We start from the raw sequence: 21,530 nt of genomic DNA, 5'->3' as shown, positions 1-21,530 counted from the left end.
GCATTAAAAGCGGCTGCCCAAGGAGGTTTGGAGTCTCCATAGCTGGAGGTGTCCACGGAAGGCCTGGACGGGGCACTCAGTGCTCTGGGCTGGCTGACAAGGTGGGGACCGGTCGCAGGTTGGACCCAAGGATCTTCGAAGTCTTCTCCGATGCAGTCACTCTGTGAGCGGCACCCGCCGGGAGCGGGGATGCCGTCCCTCCTCCTCTTCCTCCCGCCGCCGGGCGGGATGCGGGAAGAGGCGGGAATGGCCGTGAGGGGATCCCGCCCCTGCCGCCCGCGCCGAGGGGCCGCCCGCGGCGGCGGGAGCGGCGCGTGCGCGGGGCGGGGCCTGGGGCGGCCGCGCCGTGCGAGGGTCCGGCGGGGCGGGGGGTCCCGCCCGCTTCCCCCCGGCCCTGCGTCCGTCCCTCCGTCCCCGCGGAGCGATGGTGCCGCGGCGCCGGCAGCCCGGCGGGGGGCGGCGGGGCCGACCCCGGGAGGCGGGCGCGGGGCCGCGGCGGGGCCGGCGGGTGCGGGGCCCGCGCCGCCATCTCCTCCGCCTGCCGCCGCCGCCGCCGCCGCTGCTGCTGCTGCTGCTGGTGCTGCCCGCCGGCGTCCAGGGCCAGCCCGGGCCCGGCCCGCACGCCCCGGACTGGCCCCCCAGCGGCGCCGGGCCCAGCCTCAGCATCTACCTGAGCGAGGAGGAGGTGCGGCAGCTGATCGGTGAGTGCGCCCGGGGCGGCGCGGGGCTGCGGTGGGGGGAGCCCGGCCGCTCGGGAGGGCCCGAGGGGAGTCCGCTGGGCCGGGGTGGAGGTTTGCGGGCTGGAAAGGGATGGGGAGCTGTGGGACTGGGCTGGGAATGATGAGCGTTAGCAGGCTCTGGGGCCCAGGAGTGAATTGGGGTGTCCGTGGGAGTGTTGGGAGGGAAGCAGATCTCGGGTGCTGGAGAGGCTGCGGGATGAAGGACCGGAGAGGATGGGGGTCTGTGGGTCTGGGATGGGAATGGGTGAATCCAGGGATTTGTGTGGGTTCTGTGGGAGTGGCTGCGAATGGGGGTGAAGGACTTGCGGCTCGGGAGGGTGTGGGGCTGAGGCACTGGGGTGGGGATGGTGGGTGTCAGCAGAGCCAGGGGTTTGCTCTGGGGTCCAGGAGACGGGGGGTGTCTGTGGGACTCTGCAAGGGACGCAGATTTGGGCGTGCAGAGAAGGATAGAAAGGGTCTTGAGCGAGGATGAAGGATATGGAGCTCAGGAGAGGATGGAGAGCTGTGGGACTGGGGTGGGGATCGGTGATCCCGGGGATCTGTGGGTTTTGTAGGACTGGGGTCGTGGTGAGAATAGACGAGTCAAAGGTGGTCTCTGTGCTGCTTTGTGTGTATGTGGTTAGGGGAAGAAAAGGCTTCACCCTTATGGTGAGGGGCTCCCCAGATTGGAGCAACCGGGGATCGTGTCCTGTGGGAGCAGGGTAAGCCCTGGAAGGAGTGAACTCAAAACCATGATTTAATTAGCCAGGCAAGCGACATACAGAGGGCAGAGAGGAGACCTGGCAATAATTGGGTGTGTGTGTGTGTGTGAAAGGAATCTTAATTTCTAGGCAGGCTGACAATTGCTGTGCAAGGACTTGGAGGCAGTTCCTGAAGTCCCCCATCTGGCCCGCTGTGGAAGGCTTTCACAGGAGTTCTGTGCTTGGAGAGTCTGACTTAAACAAAGATTTGTTTTCTGTAGGCTTTGGCTTGCATAGGCTCTTGTTTAGAGTTGGTGGCTGGAGTCTCAAAACAAATCTGTTGGTGTCCCCAGTGATTTGTTTTTCCCAAATGCCCTGTATCTCTGCAAGCTGGAAAACTGGCAGTGCAAGACTTTATTTGTGTCAAATGGACAAAATAAAAATATCTCCAGTTAATTTGCACTCTGTGAGCACACAGCTGACCCAAGTCATGGAATCTGGGGACTGAAGAGCACTGTAAACATTTTTCCCTCGTGGCTTGCCCTGGTGATCAGTGTCCTGCTGTTGTCATTTGTACGTGGCACGTGCTTACTGCCAGATGCTCTGGTACAGATAGAGGGTGAAAATGTCTGACTTTCTGGTGAGCTGGGATTCTAAATAAGTAGTTAATCTTGGGAGTACTGAAAGGTAAGGTTTGGGCTCTCCCCTGTCTAGTGCCTGAAATCTCTGTTAATTTGATTGTTCAGGCTTCCGTGGCCCACTGACATAATTATTCATCATGAAGTAGCAGCTGAGGAGGCAGGATGTGCTGTTACTATTTTTTAAGCTAAATTTCTTCCTCTAGCCTCGCTTGTGGGGGTCTATTACTACATGGCCGAAGGCACTCACTACTCGGCTGTCTGTAGCTGGTTTATATCACTTTTAGTATCTGACATGAATGATCTGTTCTGCCTCTGTGACCCCAGAGACTTGGATAAATTGGAATCTAATGTGGAGGTAAACTGGGACTTCCTTCAGTTAGTGGGGTTCAGATCACTGGAAATCTGTTGCAAACCAAACTTCCATGATCTAAATTGTGCTGTTGGCATGAGTAGATTTAATTTTAGGGGTATCTCTACAATTATAGGGGTGCTCTTGTCTGTAGGTGAGGTGTAGTTTAGGGAGGCATTTAGACACAGGCCAATTTATCAATAACTTAATGTATTCCTCTGGCAGAAGAAAATCCAGAGGGACAGACAGTTTTGTTCCAGGTGTTCACGATTCTGAAAACAAACCCAGCTTTTCATATGTTCCATTTTGTAGTATCTGATTGGGGTTTATACAGTCAAGTTCATGGTTTAAGGCCTCGTACATATGCATGAACTTGCCAAGGGCAGCGAGGGGATTCAGCTTCTGGAACTTCTTTAAGAAAAGCCGTGGGTCAGCAGATGCTGGGATAGTCACGGGGATAGGAAAATGAGGTTGCTTGTGAAGTGAAGTGTTAAGTTCAGTGAAGCTGCTAATAGAAACTGGATTCTTTCACCTTTTGTCTCTAAACAATCTCGCCTCTGCTACTGTCTTGCTGTGGCTGAACAGAAACTCTCAGATTTTCTGCTCGTAAACCCAAATGTTACATGGAATTACTACAGTTACTACAGCCTGTGCTGTTTTCATGGTTCTAAATCTCACCCTATACATACTTAGGTGACAAATTTGATTAGGAATAAATGTAAGCACACATGTGGTTGCTGAATCAGTCACAGACAGTGATGCAGAGCTGGAGCATCCCCGGGGTCTGGTGGAAACTCTGTGGGGCCATATCCCCACGTGGTCTCTCCATCAGCCAGGCTGACACGGTTCAGTGCAGTGTCTGGTGCTGCTGCTTTCCCCAGACCCGAGGTTCTGTGTCTTGCAGAACCATGGTTGTGCTTTAATGAGGTTGTGGCTCTTGTAAGTGAAATAGGAACTTGTTGCAGATTATTTGTGGCTGTTCTTTGTGGCATGGAGAAAGGACAGATATGGTGATTTACAGTGAAAACTGCCTGCTCCTTTCCTGTATGCTCACGCCAGATTTCCACAGTCGGGCTGTGGAATTCTGACCATGTGTCTGCTGTAGGAGGAATTGTTTTGTAGTCTTCAGGACTTTAGGTAGAAGAAAACTAGAGGAAACTGGCTTGTCTTGTTGTGTGAGGTGGATTTTTATTTCGAAACACTGCGGAGTTCTCAGGGTCTGAAAGCAGGACTTGCTATATGGCAGGCATATGGTGTCTCTGTCAGAAATATCTCTCGCCATTCCCATGGAAAATATTCCCAGCCATCCAGACGACAAGCCTTTGGGAAAATTAATCTGTGGTTTTCACATAGCTGAATGTGTCAGATTCCACTTACCCTGGAGGGGATGGAGTAGGAAGGAGTTAGCTGAGGGGACTTAGCTGAGATGGCCCCAGCGATGGCAGCAGGAGGCAGAGGTGTCACAGTGAGAGCAGTGATGAGGTACAGGATGCGAGGGAGTTGGGGAGGAGGAAGGAAAGTGCTGCTTTTTGGGGAGAGACATCCAGAGCACCACAACCATTTTAGGGGTGTCTCTGAACTCTCTTGGTACCATCATCTGTAGCTTTTTAGAGCTGGTTCATCTGCAGAAGCTTTTTTGGGCCTGTGCTTAGACCTATAGAAAGTTTTGTTAGTCTTATGTAGCGAGTGAACAGGTGTGAAAACACCACCTGATCCTATCCCTTTTTCCAGTGGTGCTGAACGTGCAGGTAGTGTGAAGTTAGGGATGAGTTACTCAGTAGGAGGTCTCTACTTGATTTAGTGACTTTCATTCCAGTTTTCCCATGAAGTCAGAATGTGGTGTTTGCCTCCTGTTGAAATGCTCCATTGTTCTGCTTTTCACAGGATCCTGGGATGTGAAGGCTGGTATATCCCTGTTTTGTAGGTACCAATCTAAGGTTTAGAGAATAAGGTAGAAAATACTCATTATTATAATATTAGATAGCTCGCTTTAATAATTAAGGATTGGATATAGTCTGTTTCAGAACACGATGTTATTTGGCAGTTTGTGCATTCCTTGTTTATCTCTTAGACCTTGATTAGGAGTTCCCAGCAGTTCTGAGCTCAGCTTCACAGGTTCTACCCTCTGATTCTGAGGATCAGAATCAATAGCTGCCTGTGAAAACTTGGCTTAAGCAGTGAGGACAACCCTTTCTGTCCCTGCAGGAGTTTTTTTTGAGACTACGTTCCTTTCAGCTGTGAAATTGGTCTTGTGGATAGCCCTCCTGTCACATGGCTCTGGGTGTTTTTAGGAGTCTGGTCTGGATGTTAACTGAGACTTTAGTCCCATGGGGGGAAAATACCACCACATTATTGTGTAACTAAGGGCTATCATAATGCATATACACAGGGGGCTAAATTAGAATTGCCGGGGAATTTTAAAGTCAGAAGTCCTACAATGTTTACATTGAGTTTCCAAATTTAGTGTTCTCTGGCCTAGTTTCTTCTGAGCAATCACTGAATGCTGTCTGTTGTTAGTTTTATATTTGCACTCGCTCAATTACAGAGTTAAATTAATTTCACTTATGTGACTTGTACTTAACGTGTTCTAGAATTTCATTAAAATTGTGCAGTTTACTAAAATGAGTTGTCTGGCTGCAAGATGCAACATCGATGCAAAATCTGTTACAACCAAGTGTTGTTTGTTTGGTTTTTAAATTGAGATGGTGACTCACAGGGTGGTTGAGGTTGGCAGGGACCTCTGGAGGTCATCTGGTCCCACCCCTTGCTCAAGCTGGGCCACCCAAAGCTGCTTGTCCAGCGCCACATCCAGGAGCTTTTGGACCTCTCAGAGGATAGAGACTTCACCTCTTCTGTGGGCAGCCAGTGCCAGTGCTCAGTCACCCTCACTGTATGAGTTTTTCTTGCTGTTCAGGCAGACCCTCCTGTGTTTCAGTTTCTGCCTGATTTTTGGATCTTCTCACTGGGCACTGGTAGGAAGAACCTACTTCCATCCTCTTTGCACACATCTTTGAATATTTATATACATTGATGAGATCCCCAGCTGTCCTCCAGGCTGAACAGCTCCAGCTTTCTCAGTGTCTTCTTCTGGTAGAGGTGTTGCAATTCCTTTAATTCTCTTTGAGGTCTCTCACTGCACCCTCTTGTAGCTCTGTGGCTCTTCTCTTGGGAAGCCCAGTGCTCCAGGTGTGCCTTCACCAGGGCTGAGCAGAGTCCTGGGAAATTACAGAGCAAATTCAATTTTGTATGTTAGAAATGGAGTCTAACCATCATCTTATTGCAGCAGATGGTGTTAATTGTCTTAATTTTATACTATGAAACATCTTTGTTGATGTCATTGTTTTGGGGAGTTGGCCACAGACAGGAGTTCACATCAAAAGTGCTTTATGGTACTTGCACAGCATCTGTAGTGGCTGGAAATCCTCTTGTTCCTTTGTTGCCTGATTGTTATGAAAGGGAGCTGAAAGTATGTATTCTTTGTGATTCTGAGTGAGGGTTGTTAGCAGCACCCAAGATCATTTTCCATGGGAGTTGGGGAACTCACAGGTACTGGAAAAAATGCAGCAAAGAGCCTCTACGGTTGCAGGAGGATGTAGGAGATGTCCCCAAGGAGCAGACATTTGAGTGCCCCAAAGGCATAGAAGCAGATGTGTGTGTGGTACATGAGTTGCAGTTCAAGGTCAGGTTCTCTTGTATACGTGTTCTGAAATCTTCATTTCATAGCTTTTAAGTGCTTGGCTTTGAAGAATACAAAGTTTTTGCAGGCTGTACTTTTGCTGTGTTCCACATGCCTGTCTTTGCAGGAGTACATCTTACTTCATGGCACCATTAGAAAGGGAAGGTTGACAGAGGTGCACACCTGGATGGAAAATGTACTTCTAATCCTGGCAGACACCACACACTGAAACAAAACTGAACTGCTGAAAATGTTCTAATAAATCCAGTGAAATGCAAGTGCTCTTTTTAGGATAATAAATCTGTTACCTCGCTCTGTAAAGCCCTTTAGCCCACTGACAGTGTGTGACGGGTGCTCAGTTGCCGGTGGGTTTGGGGTTGTGGGTGGGTGTTACCCAGCCTGCTCTGGAGCTGTGGGGCTGGGGACAGGCAGATGTTCAGGGCTGTGCAGCAGCAGCAGGTCATGACAAGTTCTCTGCAGCAGCCTGTGTTCCTTCTAATTGTGCCTGGGTGTCTGATTTACCTGTGTTCATTCTGGAGCCTCCCATTGTGCCTGGGTGTCTGTTGATCTGAGTGACCCAGTGCCATGGTTCACATCCATATTGAGGCTTCTGAGGAGCAGCTGCAGTTGGGGCTCCTCTGTCCCTTTCCATTCTGTTGCGTCCCCTTTAGCTTGCACAGTTCTAATAACAGTGCATGGCCATTTCTTTGGAGATGTGTGAAATTGTACAATCCACTGCAATGTTGGTAATGCTTGCAAACCTGCAGAATAATAAGCTTCTAGAAGCTTGAAATAGCCAGTGGAAGGCCTTCCTCATAGAGGAGTGAGCCTCTGGCCTGGATTTGGATTGCTTTAAAACTTCTGTGATGCCACTAAGGTGGAAATCTGTGAAATAACCTTCAGTCCTTGTGTGTGTTGATCTGCTCAGAATTGCTGAGGTGGGTGGTTGATTTCTGAATCTTGCTTTACCACATCAGCTGATGTGTTGGGATTTGCAGTGCTGGGGGCTCTGTCTCAATCCTTCCTGGAGAAGGCTCTTTCCTTCTGGAAATTGGTGTTCAGATGGGACTGTAAAGGCAAAGTGTGGCTGGACTGCCTCTTGCAGCTCTGTCTGTGCTCAGGCCTGGGAGGAAACAGCCATTTCAGCTCCCCAGAGGCCAAGGTCTGTCTAGTGATAAATGCTTGTGGCTCTTGTAACATTTGTTGTCAGGGTCTTGGAAGAAACCTGACCTCTGAAAGCTGTCCTGGTGGTGGTGAGGGGGAAAATTCCCGAAGCTGCATTCCTCACTCCTGTGACTTTACACCTGCATTCTGTTTGGCAGCATCCTATTTATCACTGCTGATTGTTTGGTCTCTTTCTCCCTCCAGTGCACAGACAGAATGGAAACGAAAGAGAGGAAATGGAGGCACAGCTCCCTGCATGCATGAGAAAAGCCAGCAAGAAAGGCTCAGGATACTGAGAGGAAGGCAGGGACCGAAACTGCTCCTAAACACCACCTGCACAGAGGGAAATAAAGGAGATAGGGATCTTGTTCACAGGCACGAAAAATCCCAGAGTAGTGTTTTCCCGAGAGTGGGAGCTGTGGAGGCAGCTGTACTGTACACTCTGGGTATTTTAAAGGATGAAGCCTTGTGTTTTTCTCCTCCCCTTCTGCTATTCATAGTTTTGTTTGGATACTGAAAAAGCTGAATTAATGAGACAAATTCCAAATGTGTTGATTCACGGTTGTGCTGAGCTCTAGTGAAATGACTTGATGACTAATTCCTACCTGAAACTGTCCAGACTGGAATATCACAGAGACTCCTACTTTCCTTGCAGTGGATGGGTGTTAAGTCAGAGTTACTGTTGGTACTTTAGTGTGCAGGATTCAATCGTACTCAAAGTCTCAGCTGTGAGAGCAGGGAGTGAAGTGTGTTTAATGAGTTGTGCCTTGTGAATTGAGTTCTTTTCCCTTTTTTCCTGGAGTGGCAGCAGCACCAGCAGCTCCCATGTTGGGATGAATGCTAACACTCTCTGCAAATGCCTTGTGGTGGCACAAAGGGCGCCATGGCAGAGGCTTCAAAGGCATTATTCCTCTTCCATCGCTGCCTTTGTCCTTCTTTCAAGCGGATAACTCACATATTTGCACTGACTGCTCCAGAGAGCTGGGAGCAGAAGCAGCAGCATGAAACTAATGTGATGCTTTAGAATTTCCCTGCCACTTACTGGGTGTTGAATAGCTGTAATTAAATTAAGCAGTATATTGATTTCAGCACGCTGCTTGGGAAAGCGCAGACTCGGGAGCACAGGCATGGGAGCTGCTGCTTGGGAGGCTTGGAAAGCATGAGCAGGCTGATAAACTAATGATGGTTATTCTCTCCAGTCTGCTTGGGCCTTTATGAAATCAGTTAATGGCCTTGCAGAGTAATTCCTAATAAAAGAAAAAAATGCAAAGCTCTGTAGGTTTAGAGATGGCAGAGAAGTGAACAGACCTGGCTTAGTTGGTTTAGAGCTTGGTTTTGTGTTAAACTATCTGTGTCACTCTGATGAAAGTGTTCAGAGCATCTCAAAAGATGTGGACAGTCCATCATCCCTTCAGCAGTCCTACAACCAGGAGTACAGACTTCAAGGCTGAGGGATCTGAAGTGAGTTTTTTTTCTGGCATTTTAAAAACTTTTATTCCATTTTCAATCTCATATAAAAAAATAAAACAATACGAATGTTATAATTCACAACATTACAATCAAAACCCAACTATTTCTTAATTATGATACAATGTAAATGTTTCATAACCTATCAGCTGTTACCACACTATACTATAAATACCTTAAAATCAATAATCTAAAATTACCTCTCATAAATCCTGCTACAATATCTTTTGCAGTTCTATTTCTCTAAAATATCTGATCTTTTTTACAAAACCATCTTTTAAAACTTACTTCTAATTCTATTTCTCTCTCAACAATGTCTATCCTATTCCATAACGTTTCTAAATCAACTTTTATTATCTCAAAATTTACATACAAATACACACTGTGTGAACCTTCTATCAAACCTTAAAAATTTTCTATAAATCCATTTCCCACATGATGCACTGAGGGAGGGGGTGTGTCTTTTCTTCCTAATTAATATTAAATTTATCTGCACTCTGTCAAGTACTCATTACAGGAATAGCCATGGCACTGGCCCAAACACTGTTCTGGAGGTGACTTAGGGTCTTGTCTACAGTGATAACTAAATCAACATATGGGTGCATTGCTGTAGCTAAATGAAATAAAATGGCACAATTTCTCTGGGTAGGTGACACTGAAACACCACCAACACATGTTTTTCACAAGCCCAAAAATGACACCTGGCATACCTCTGTGAGGTGCTGGTGTTCTAGCTGGGAAGATGACAGCAGCTCCCTTCCAAAGCTTTGAGGCACAACTGAGAATTTGATCAAAGGTTTTATTTTGAGGGCTGTGCTCTTGGCCAACTGCAGTTCATGAGGAGGGAACCTTTTGGTTTTCTATTCTCAGAGTTTGCTTTCATTCTAATTCAAAAGGAGCATCAAACTTCATATTACAGGAATGATGAGATTTGCCATAGCTGCTAAGTTAAATTTATTTCATAAGTACACCTAAGAATAAAGTTTTTATATTTTTCCTTTAAGTTAGATTTATTTTTTTTGTATTACTGAGTTTCCTTTCAGTTGCTTCCAACCCTGTACCATTCCTATTCCCACTTGTCCCATTTCCCCTTGCCCTCTTTGTAGGTCCTTGCCACTAATTTGCCTCTGCCTTCAAGTATCCATTTTGTGCATCTCTGCTGCATTTTTCCTTTGGAATCAGTGCTTCAGGTAACTCATGTGCACCATCCTGCCTATTAACAGCAATGTGGCTGCTGTTTGGTGAGTTTTCTAGGTTTTCTTTTTTTTTTTTTTCTCTTGCAATGGCCAAATTTCATTTAGAAGGGTGTTCTCAGGAGCAGAGTCCACTTGCATTTTGCTGTGAGGTGAGATACGTGGTTTTGATTTGGGTTTTTCCCCTGCCCCTATTAAGAATGGTCATTTAGCTGTTTCTACAGGGATCTTTATATCCTACCTAGCAGAATAGTGGAGATTTTTTTTCTTTAGGTGAAGGCAAGAAGAGCAAGCAGGTGGTTGAAATGTAGTTGTTGCTGTTCAGAGACAAAGGGTAAGCAGATGGTCATAGGAACAATAAATATCTTCTATTTAGTATGGATTGAGTTAAATATTGATTGTACTTCAGCAGGTGGCATCTCCTAGGGGAGCTTCTTCCTGTGGAAGTGAAGAAGTCTTCCCTCTGCCTTTCCACAAGGCTTTTCAGTGGAAAAAATCCCATTTGCTTGGGGTGTTGAATTTGCAAATTGTATTTAACAGTATCAATGAGGTGAATTGGGGGTTAACTGCCTGTGAAGATTCACAAGGACTTAATGAGAGCTTTCAGCTAAGAGGTTTTTCTCCCATTTGCTGGATGTTGGGAAGCTTCTTGCTAAGAGCTCCTGCCGAGGAGTCTTGGTCGGTTTTCAAGGGTGCATTAATCGCCTCGAAGTTATGTTGGGTATTTCCTCAAATTGAATGCCTTACACGTTGTATTCCCCCTCCAGCTCATGAGAAGTTCACTCTGCCCAGGTAACAAATAACCACGGCCCACGTTCCCTCTGCTGCTGCTCCTTGGAATTGGGTGAGCTTGCAGAGGTGTGAGTATTGCTGGGTTTGTGCTGCTGCTTTGTCTTTAGCTTGACACTGATCGCCATCCTTTGACAGTCCCTGGTGCCCCTGTTAGGAGACTGAAAAGCTGCTTCTTCATCATCTCCATATTGCTGAAGGTTTAACTTGGTTTTGCCCTGCTTTATTTTTCATCAGTCATCTTTTCCACAGACTACCAACGTGTAAGGCGTTTAAAAACAATTATTTCAGCCCAAAATCCTGACCAACAACTCTGACAGACTGTAGCTATGTGGAAAGCTTAAGTAAAAATGCAGGTGTCAGTTACTTGTTTTATTAAAGCAAAGTTCACTTTGTTGTTGTATACACTGGATATGCAGAAATATGATATAAGTAGTTTTCTGTGTGTCAGTATTTTCAGAGGCTTAGTGTTGTGTTCCCAGTAGTTTCCTATTTTCTAAACTAAATCAATCCATGTTGATCAGTTTGCATTTTTTTCCCTGTATCTTTGAATTCCCAGCTGTAGTTTCAGCCCTGGGCAAAGCTGATTATTGAATTAATTAAGTACATTCAAACTAATAAGACTTGCTCTGGGAACATGTTTTACATACCCTTTGAAAAAAGGAAGTTTCAGTAGTCAAGAGCTGATTTTTAATTCTGCAGTTGCATTTCATTTTTCTGTGTTTGGGCTGTGTTTTCCAGTGGACATTTGCAGAACCTGCTGCAAAACTAGCAAAGTCATTTAAAGTCAATGTTTCAGACTTAGGGTGCACTTTTAGTGAAAGGAAAATTGAAGTAAAAAGAAGCTGTCTTTTTCAGCAAGGTAAGTTGTCCAGTGCTGGGAGAATCCAGTGTGTTTATCCCATGTGTTTATGGGATGAGCAAGCTTGGGAGGGGGTTGATGTTGGAGGGGTGTTGAACCTTGGGGTTTGTGCTCTTTCACATGAGTGTTCACCCTGGTGTGGAGATTTCTGTTGTGGCCAGAGGACTGATCCAGATGAGCAGCTCAGGAGCAGAGGCCTTATTCTCTGGAGTACATAATAGAACAAATAAAATATTTATATAAAGAGCATAACTCACTGAACTGCGTAAATCTTCCCTTTAATTGGTTTCAGTGGCTGTGAGTCAGGATCAGGAGTGGCTCTGCTCTGGGTGGGCTGTGGTGGTTTGATGTCACACTGCAGAGACTTCTCAGCTGCTGATGAAGAAACTCTTTTAAATTACAGACTAGAGCATTAAGAAAACAACCCCCAATTTCAGTCATTTCTCTGCTGGGGAGCCACTGGACAGATAATTGTCAGCTATTGTTACCAGACTGCTTTTAATGAAATGCTGCTTTTTGCAATATTCTAGTTCTAGTCTAATAGGAAACTCTTGCATTGCACACTCATTTTGGATCTCCCCATTTAAGACAAAATCTGCCAGAATTATGTTATGGAGATATGAAGTGATTAAATGTAACCCCAGGTAAGAGACTCCTAAGTGCTGCTGTCATTTCTAAGAACATGTTAGTACTGGTGCATGTTGCAGGATAGATTTACTTCATAAAAATAAAATAAAATTTACCCATGGCGGCAGAGGCAAGTTTCTTTTGTATATTGTGCTTAAAATGAAAAAAAAAAAAAAAAAGAGTTGAAGCTAAACTGCATTTGCACAAGGATATTTGAAAAGAAGTGTTTTGTTAGGCTGCTAGACAGACATGATTCAATTTTGTCATGAACACAAGGGCTGCCCAGCATCCTTGGCATCTAGGAATAAAAGTTGGCCTCTCCCCTTCCTTTCTGAGCTTCTTCAGATGCTTTGTTATGTTAAACAGTGCAAATAATGACAGACTTTCTCCTGCTGCTTAAATTTACCTTTTTGTTTGCCTTCAACTTTAATTTATTCTTTCAAGTCTGTGCCCAAAGTACAAAGATGGGGAAATTAATAACGAGATTTAGAGGTTGCCTGGGTAAAAGATTGGTGGTTTTGCCTCAAAATCCAGCAGAGCATTGCTCTGAACTGATCTCATGTGTGCTGGTGTAGGTTAGTCAAGTCCAAGTAAGGAGAAACCAGATCCTCCCGTGCTGTGCCTTGTCTGCATATGGACTTGTTTAGGGAGCTTTGCCAAAGCAAAGCTGCAACCCAGCTTTTCAAACTGGTCAGCATTGATCACCAATATTCTGCTTAAACCAATAGAAGCTGCTTTTCTTCCTCTGCATTTTGTGATATTTCTTTGTAAGGCTCTCTATCTCTTTATGTTTTGCGACTTTGCCTAGAAAATGATTGAGGAGCTGCCCATTTCCTGTAGCTGTTTGTATTGCATCTGTATTTTCCTCCTAGAGCCACCTGTTTTCTCCTTTTGTTATTCCATTTAGGACACAAACCATTAAATCCATCTTGGATTTGCCCTACTTAATGCAAAGGAAGAATTTAACACCTTCAGAGGAACCCAGCATATTGCAGAATTACATTTTCCCTTTCCTCTACCAGTAAGGTTGAAGTTTAGTAGTTTACTGAACATTTTTGAAATCCAAAAAAACTGAGAAACTAGAAGTTATTTCTCTTTTCCTTTGCAACTTGCTATTTCAGCTGGTGCATCTTATGCTGCTGCTGAGTTTCAAAGAGATTTACACTAAAAAAGTGCAATGTTGAGGTTTCTGCTTTATCCTGTGTTTTGGCAGTGACCTGCTTCATTTGGTGCCATTTTTCTAAGCTACCTGTGTCCAAAGCATGCTTTGGAAAAACCTTAGAGTATCTGATGAAGTCACAGGACTGTTTTAGTGTAAGCTCCATCTAAGTGCTGCTGCAGTCTCACCTTCCACGTGGTGTGATCCTGGGCATCCTCACTAACTAGGGAGTTAAACTCACCGAGGACTGTTTCCTGACATGTTTTCTCTCCTTGCATGTGACTTGCTGAAGGCTTAAATAAGGAATGTTGCCAGGCATGTGTAAGTTTGCAAGGCTGAAGGAAAAGGGGGAAATGCAGAATTAAAGCAGTTCTGAGTTCAGCTGTCATGGTGAGACTCGGGTCCCACACCCCATCAGAGAACCACGGCTCTGGCTCTCACTGCTGTTCTCTGCAGTGCCCTGTGTGATTCCTGACCTGGCCATGCCTTCCCCTCTGGCTGCAACGTGCTGCAGCTCCTGGGATCAGCACTGGGCTCCCCGGTGGCTGCAGAACACGCCTGCCTGGCTGCCTGCCTGCAGCACAGGCTGGGCCTTTTTCTCACTGGCAGGTTCAGCTGCAAAGTTCTTGTGTTTTGCTTGCCTGATTGAGATAAATTATACAGACAGTGCTTGGGGAATTCAGGATTGAGTTGGGGAGGTAGAGAGGGGGTGAAAAATTAGAAATGGAAGGATGGTCTGGAAGCAGATCTGTCTTGTGGTGGATTGGAGGTGGGGAGATGGGAGCTTGCTTGTCTGGGGAGGACCCTGGTTCTTAGCTGTGCATGGGAAAAGGAATTTTGTCTGAGTTCACTGATGGGAAAAGATGTTCTAGAGGGGAAATATTTTAACCGTTGATATGCTTAAAAGGGGAAATTACTGTACAGTATTGAAACACTGGCATTTCCTAAGGGTATATCCAGTTTCCAGGCTTGGAGAAAACACTGACCCAGATTCCTGGGAGAAAAACTATCTGGTGAGAAGCAGTTGGGAGATACTGCCTGTGAGTTTAATCACAGAATCATGGAAGGGTTTGGGTTGGAAGAGACCTTAAAGCCCATCCAGTCCCACCCCCTGCCATGGGCAGAGACACATTCCATTAAGCCAGGGTGCTCCAAGCCTCATCCAGCCTGGCCTTGGGACACTATTCCAGGGCCCCAACACCCTCACAGAGAATTCCTTCCCAATATCCCATCTAACCCTGCACACTGGCAGTGTGAAGCCATTCCCCCTCATCCTGGCACTCCAGCCCCTTTTAAAAGGTCCCACTTCAGCCTTTTTGAGGAACTTCCTGAAATTGGTGACCCACAAACACTGGAATCACAGAGGATCTGCTGGTAAAGTGTCACTGTGCTTTGAATCCTTCCCTAAGCAGTTTCTTTAGCTCCCCGATGGGAGCAGGACTCTGAGCCAGACAATCTTCTGCCTTTTTTTTAGGAATTCAGAGTTGTAGTACAAAACCTCTGGAATTATTTCTCTATGCCAGTGTTGAAGCATAGTATTTTGAACACAACATTTGATTCTCATGCAGCTCTTAGATTTTGCTTGTGAAGTTCATATAATTAGTGTCTCCTATTAGTGTGGAGTTTTTTCTGGCAGTACAGGCACAAAACATTAGTGTCCTATAAAATGAAATTACTCAGTGTTGTACCACTATTAGAGGTTTGATTTTCTGTAGGGTAACTTGGTTTTGTACATGTTTGGATGATACTGCACATCAAATACTTCTGACAGCTTCAGTTAGGATTGCATTTTATATTACTTTTATGAATGCTTATTGCTTTTTGCAATAGGCAATTTTATTGCTGTGTAACCATTTGATTACAATGACTAGTTTCTCTACAATGTTTCTATTAAATCAAGGATTATCATCCTAAAATTCTGAAATGTTTCTGTGAATCTCTGGTTGCTGGGCCATTTATCAACAAGAGAAGCTTTTCTTTATTCCAGAGGCAGCTTCCTTGTTCCAGCTGCATTGTTTCACATTGTTTCCCTAATTTTTAAAATTATTTGTACTTAATGGTGTTCATTTGAATGAAGGTTCTGCCTTTAAACCTTCCCATCTTGACTGGATCTAATGCCAAGTGTCTGATGGTTGTGAGCTCTTCACACTCCTGTGTTTGCTCACTCTGAGTTGGGTTTCATGTATAAACATGTAGACATGTAAGAATGATCCAGGCAGGGATTTTTTGAAGTTTGCTGTTGCTTTTATGTGTTTTCAAAATTTAGGGTTTTTTTTCTGGAGCTGTGTGGACTTCCCCCTCCTCCCTCTTTTGCTGGTGGATATGTTTTTGCATTTCCCATTTATTTTTAAGTGGAAATAGGGACTATGTGTACAAGGACTGTCTCGGGCTGTTTACATTAAACACTTAGAGCAGCACCTGCATCTTTTTCTGCTCAACATCTCATGTGAGATAATTTCTCCCTGGGATTACTCCATTAGCTTGATTCCTTTCATGCATCCAGTCTTGGGGGTTTTCCCCATCGCCATCCCTAGTACCTGTGATTAAGCTGTGGGGTTTTGGTTAAGTTTTGGGACCCTGATGAGCCAGCAGGGAATAAAAGTGGTTAACAGCAACAAAAATGAAGAGGAATGTTTCGTCTGCTCTTTTGTACCTTGTGGAAACAAGGTGGATTAAATCAAGCTCTGAAATAAGAGAAAATATCACTTTGTTACTGATCTGTACCCAGTTTTTGCATTGAAGAGGAGGAAGTACTTCTCTTGAGCTGATGCTCCCTTTCTTCAAATGCAGCTTATCTATACAGTTAAATGGTTAGCTTCCTTCCACTATCCTAGGTTCCTCCAAACCCCATCCAACCTGGCCTGGAACACTTCCAGGGCTGGGGCAGCCACAGCTTCTCTGGACACCCTGTGCCAGGGCCTCAGCACCCTCACAGGGGAAGAGTTTCTTCCTAATATCCCATCTAAATCTCTCCTCTTCTGGTTTTAAACCATTTCCCCTCATCCTGTCACTATCTCACTTTGAAAAATGTCTTCCTGTTTTTTAAAAACCCCCTTTAGGTCCTGGCAGGCCATGAGGAGGCATCCCAGAATCTGCTATCTCCATTCCCATTTGTACTGTGACTGATTTGAGCTCTGTTCTCTCAGTGTGGAATTTTCAATGTCTGATTTACCCCATTGTTCTCCTGGCATGTCCAAGAGCCTCGATAGCATTTAAGTGGGAGCACAAGAGGATGAGCTGTATGAGACAAGGCCAAATGGTACTGACTGAAATCCAGTGTGGTTTTGTCCGAGGATATGGAGCTGGGATTAATTTTACCCCTGCAGGGAAGCAGTGCTTACCCTGCCACTAATTGCTGCAGGTCCTGCCCTGTGTTCAGCGTGACCCTGGATCCTGTGCCACAAAAAGTAACAGCAGCTGCAGTGTTTATAATATCAGAGGCTGTGTCTTACAGGGGAAAATGCACCTTAGTGGCCTGACATGAATACTTTTGTGGGGTTTTCAGGTCTCTAGGTGTACTTAAATGTTCAGAGAGCAAAGGGTTAACACAAAATGTTGGTATTGCTGGGTGTACAAATGTCACCTCTCACTCTCTATGAGGAGGACCAGCTTTTTACACAAGCAGACAGTGATTGGACAAGGGGGAATAGCTTTAAACTGTAAAAGAGGGATTTACATTAGATATTAGGAAGAAAATGTTCCCTGTGAGGGTGGTTAGGCCTGGCATAGGTTGCCCAGAGAAGCTGTGGCTGCCCATGGATCCCTGGAAGTGTTCAAGGCCAGGTTGGACAGGGCTTGGAACAACCTGCAATAGTGGAAGGTGTCCCTGCCCATGGCAGGGGCTTTAAATCCAAACCATTCTGTGATTCTGTGATCTAATTACCTTGAAACTAATTCCATACTTCCTAGGTGTTTAGGGCTCAAGAAATGAGCTATTCCAGAGGGAATTACCTGTGATTAATTGATAGATAATCCAGAGCAGTTTGGTTTGAGTGAACACAGTTGTAAATAAAATGAATGTATCTGAGTGACTCCCAGAAGCAGAACAGGGGATGTTCAGGAGAGCCTGTAATAACTCTCCTGGATGTTTGTATGAAAAGTTGTTTTTCCTTCCATTACATTCCAGCTTTTACCTGTTCCTTAGGCTGTGGCACCACTCTGAAGTGACTGCTTTGTAAGGCTTTGGAGCCCTCTGTGAGAGCTGCTGGCTGTGAGCCTTGGTCTCCAAACCTACCTTGGAATTTAGGGACTGGAGGAAGTGTTTGCTTAAACATGCAGATATAAGTGGAGCTGGTGGTCCTGAAAGTTGCTTGTTCCAATGTCTTTGGTCCTGTTCTTTTCTGTCTTACTCTTTCTTCTTACAGGTCTGGATGCAGAGTTGTCTTACGTGAGGAATGATGTGGTTAATCACTATGCCTTGTCCTTCAATCTCCTAATACCCAGCGAGACCAACAATCTCCACTTCACCTGGCATGCCAAATCCAAGGTGAGCAGGCATGACTTCTGCTCCGGGTACTCGAGACATGAGCTGTTCTGCTTGGTGAATACCCACTGCTATAATTTAATGGCTTTTTTCTTTGAAAAAAATAGCATATGCAAGGTGCAAAATACTTGTATGACTGCAGGCAATAAGTTAAGATGGCGTACGTCCTTATTTTAGAAAGTTGAAGCACTTATTTCAAAGCATTTTATACTTCTTGCTCCTGGCAAGGTCCATGTATGCATACAAGCCACTGGCTGTGGAATCTCTTCCCTTGGTGCATTGGACACACAGAAGGGCAGCCATGAGCTGAAGCCTCTGGAAATGATATGTAGAACAATTGTTGTAGAGATTTCTAGAAACATATGCTTGGAGACAAGAAGAGTCTATAAAAGCAGCATCCAGTATGTTTTTACTGAGCCCTGATTAAATGGAAAGGCTTTTTATGTCACTTAATCACTGTGCCTGGAGCATGCAGCAGCAGCTGTCAGAGAGATTGCATATGCTCTTACATTCTGAAGCATTTCCAGTTACTTAACAATTTATTTTCATATATGAAATGATCTGTTTAGTCTCTGCCAGATGTTCATTCTGTTCTTAAATGATGGTTGTTCCTCTCCCCTTAAGCAGGAAAGGCTGCAAGCAGGAGCAGTAGTATTAAACAGCTCCACTAGTGCAAGTCCTGAAGATTCCTCCTGCCATTGTTCTTCCCTTTGAGGTGTAACTTGTTAAGAGGAGTGACTTTTGGCCTGCAGTGGAGTTGGGTCGAGTGCCAGCCAGCCCTGATCCCATATTCCACATGCACAGTGGCAGTTCAGTCACTTGTCATTTGAGAGGAGTTCCCTTGTCACAGCTTCAGCTGAGGCTCCCTGCATCACTGGCCCTGTCCTGTATTTCCTTGGGCCTGACTGAATTTTGAGGAGGAATTTTGGAGCTTGTGTAGCCCTGCTTCCCATTCCTGGGGTTCCACCCCTCGGCATCTTCCACTCTAAGTTGGTGTGGTGTGACTTGGAGGAGCTCAGGTTGTGTCTCTTCCCTTGGCATCTTGACTGAAAAATAAATTGATAACAGAAATGAACCATATTATGTTTTAAAAAGGGGGAAAAAACTAACTACTGGGACAAAGTCAAACAAATGAATTCAGCTGAGAGTGGAGAGGGAGGATGAATTTCCAAGAGGAGCTTATGACTTAGAGTATATAGTGTACTTTTTCTTGAGTGAATGTTTGCAGAGTCAGCTTCTTAAGTGGAAACAAAGTCTTGACTACAGTTGACTAAACTATTTCTAAGCAATTTTGTTTGTAAAACTGACTGTGGGAGGGGAAATTTTTTGAATTTTAGCAGCTTAAACAAAGTGACTTTTGAACAAGTAAGTTTAAACATATCATTGAGTGAGGTTTGTGAGGGATTTTTTTTTTTTTTTTAATTCAAGCACTCTGAATTCTGCCCCAGATTTTAAGGAATGATTTTGAGAGTAGCTTCTGTTTTGGCTTTCTTAATTTGAACTGTCACAGAAGTCTTGATACTAAAATGTCACATAAGAAACTTGGACTATGAATGCCTAAAATTACCAGCACTCCTTGAAAATAATGTATGTGTTTTTATTGTCAAGAATTATGAAAAGGGATGTTTTATTTCCTTACACTCCTAGACAGATTATTGATGTGTTTTCTGTCTTCCAACTGTTGTTACAGGTTGAGTATAAACTGGGATTTCAGGTCCATGATCCCATGGCTATGGCCCTGCCCCAGGCCAACATTTCTCTACAAGGAGAAGTTCCTCGCACCCTCTCAGGTAAACTCCCCACCCCCATCCAGCTCATGGATGAATAATGGTCATTTAGCCACAAATGCAGTTCTAGTGACCTGTGAACACTTAATAAAATTGACAAAAATAAATTTAAAATCCATGTCCTTTAATGCTCTGATGGCTGAAGTGATGAGGCGTGAAGACTAAAATAGCATTTCATACTATCGAGTTCTTTATAATGTGACAATTTATGATGTTTACAATGTACTTCATAAACATAATCTCAAAAAAAGATTGAAATGTTCTCTCATCTCAGAGTCCGAGGATGTCCCACTCCCCTGTAACCCCTGTGTTGTGTTCACAGTGTTCCGTGTCGAACTCTCCTGCACCGGCAGACTCGACTCCGACGTCACAATCCTGATGCAGCTCAACTTAACAATAAATTCCTCAAAAAACATCACAGTTTTAAATTTCAAACGAAGGAAAATGTGCTACAAAAGTAAGAGATTAAGTTTCAGATGTTTTAAAGCTTTTACTGTTTAAGTATGCTAGGAAAAGGGAGTAGGATGGTGTATGATCCAGGACAGGAGTAACAGAGTGAGTTTTGGGGAGGATTGGAAGAAACCAGGTAAAATTCTGCCTTTCAGAGAGGAATGAGGACTTTTGGTTGAAGCAGAAGCTGGTGAATGAACAACTTTCCCCAAGAGTTCCACTGCACTGACTGACCTTTTAATAAATATGTAACAAAAACTATTTTCTCTCTGTTTGGAAAGAGGAAATCAGTACCCTCAAAATTGACACATTATGAGAATTCAAATTGTTCTAAAAATTAGCAATAAAATCTACTTAGTTTATAAATTGTGATAAAAATGGCTGTTTAGTGATTGTAGGAGGTGTTAGTCTGTTAGATGTGAAGTACAAAATGATCTTTGGAGATAATCCAGATTTTGGAAATCCTAAATTGACTCTTCTGTGTTACCACTTGGGAATCTGCAAGTATAATTTATTCTTGGATTGTTCCTGTTTACTGTTGCTGCTACCTAGAATTTTCCTAGGATTTTCTAGTATTTTCATAGGCATCAGAATAAGATTCTTTTGGAGAATCCCAAGAGCTGTGCCCTCCTTAAAAATGCCACTCCTAGGCAGTATTTGGGGATTGCCACCTACTCTTTGCATGCTCCTCCTGCCTCTGTCCAGCTTACCTGGAGCCTTTGAGGGTGGTAGCTGACTTTCCAAAGAGGGGTTTATCACATTTCTTGAGTATAAATATCAAAGGATGAGCTCAGGGAAGGTGTGTGTGGAAGAGCCAGCCATGCCTTGTAGCACATAACATTGGGATACTCTATTCCTTGCATCAGGCTTCAGGAAGACCACTCTTAATTCAAAGTGTGTATCTCCTTCTAGTAAAATGGAGGTCTGACTGATAATGTTGATGTTTTCACCTTTATTTCATGTTTTCCTGTATTTTGTCAAATACTCCAAGTGGGGGAAGTCAGCCCTGCTAAGCCATTCACAGCTTACTGAGCTGTGGATGTGGGATGGAGCTTTCCAGAAGCACCACACAGTTCACTGTGGGGTGAGACAGAGCCACTGCCTCAACCATCAGAAGTGGTGCATACAGAGATCTCACTTCTGCAGGCTCATAAAAACAAAAAATGGTTTTGTTTGGTGCGTGTTGATGGGTGTAGAGCATACGGGGTTTCTGATTGAATTTAATGCATAAATTAGGAATATGCAGGAACTTGCTAGTGGTTTTGCTCAGGGCATTCCTGACAGTTCCTCCTCAAGTTCAAAAAAGGAGGATAAAAAAGAAAAACTCTGATTTTTTCCCTTCCTTGGATTACTTTTTCCTAAGCTGCACAGGCTTAACAAGGAGTGGGAAGGGGCTGTGCTGCGTTGGACACAACTGAGGGCAGGAAGGGGGGGGTGCAAGTGGGACTGTGCCTGTGCAGCTG

The 21,530-nt window shown here is 44.6% G+C and overlaps 1 protein-coding gene across 2 annotated transcripts in view; it reads left to right on the top strand.

Annotated features, from left to right (window-relative positions):
* Window positions 1-409: 409 nt before the first annotated feature.
* The window catches only part of RYK (receptor like tyrosine kinase), a 53,819-nt gene continuing 32,698 nt past the window's right edge, over window positions 410-21,530 (top strand). For both annotated transcript variants that reach the window (XM_021541446.3, XM_077785603.2), the window contains exons 1-4: window positions 410-701; window positions 17,712-17,833; window positions 19,521-19,620; window positions 19,940-20,074. In XM_021541446.3, the coding sequence (XP_021397121.3) occupies window positions 425-701; window positions 17,712-17,833; window positions 19,521-19,620; window positions 19,940-20,074 (634 nt within the window). In that variant the 5' untranslated portion in view covers window positions 410-424. The remainder of the gene's footprint in view (window positions 702-17,711; window positions 17,834-19,520; window positions 19,621-19,939; window positions 20,075-21,530) is intronic.

Source organism: Lonchura striata, chromosome 9, assembly GCF_050655825.1.
Source record: "Lonchura striata isolate lonStrDom1 chromosome 9, ASM5065582v1, whole genome shotgun sequence".
In the NCBI taxonomy this organism is placed as follows: domain Eukaryota; kingdom Metazoa; phylum Chordata; class Aves; order Passeriformes; family Estrildidae; genus Lonchura; species Lonchura striata.
The sequence above is the reverse complement of the archived record's forward strand: the minus strand, read 5'-3'. Positions and strand labels throughout refer to the sequence as shown.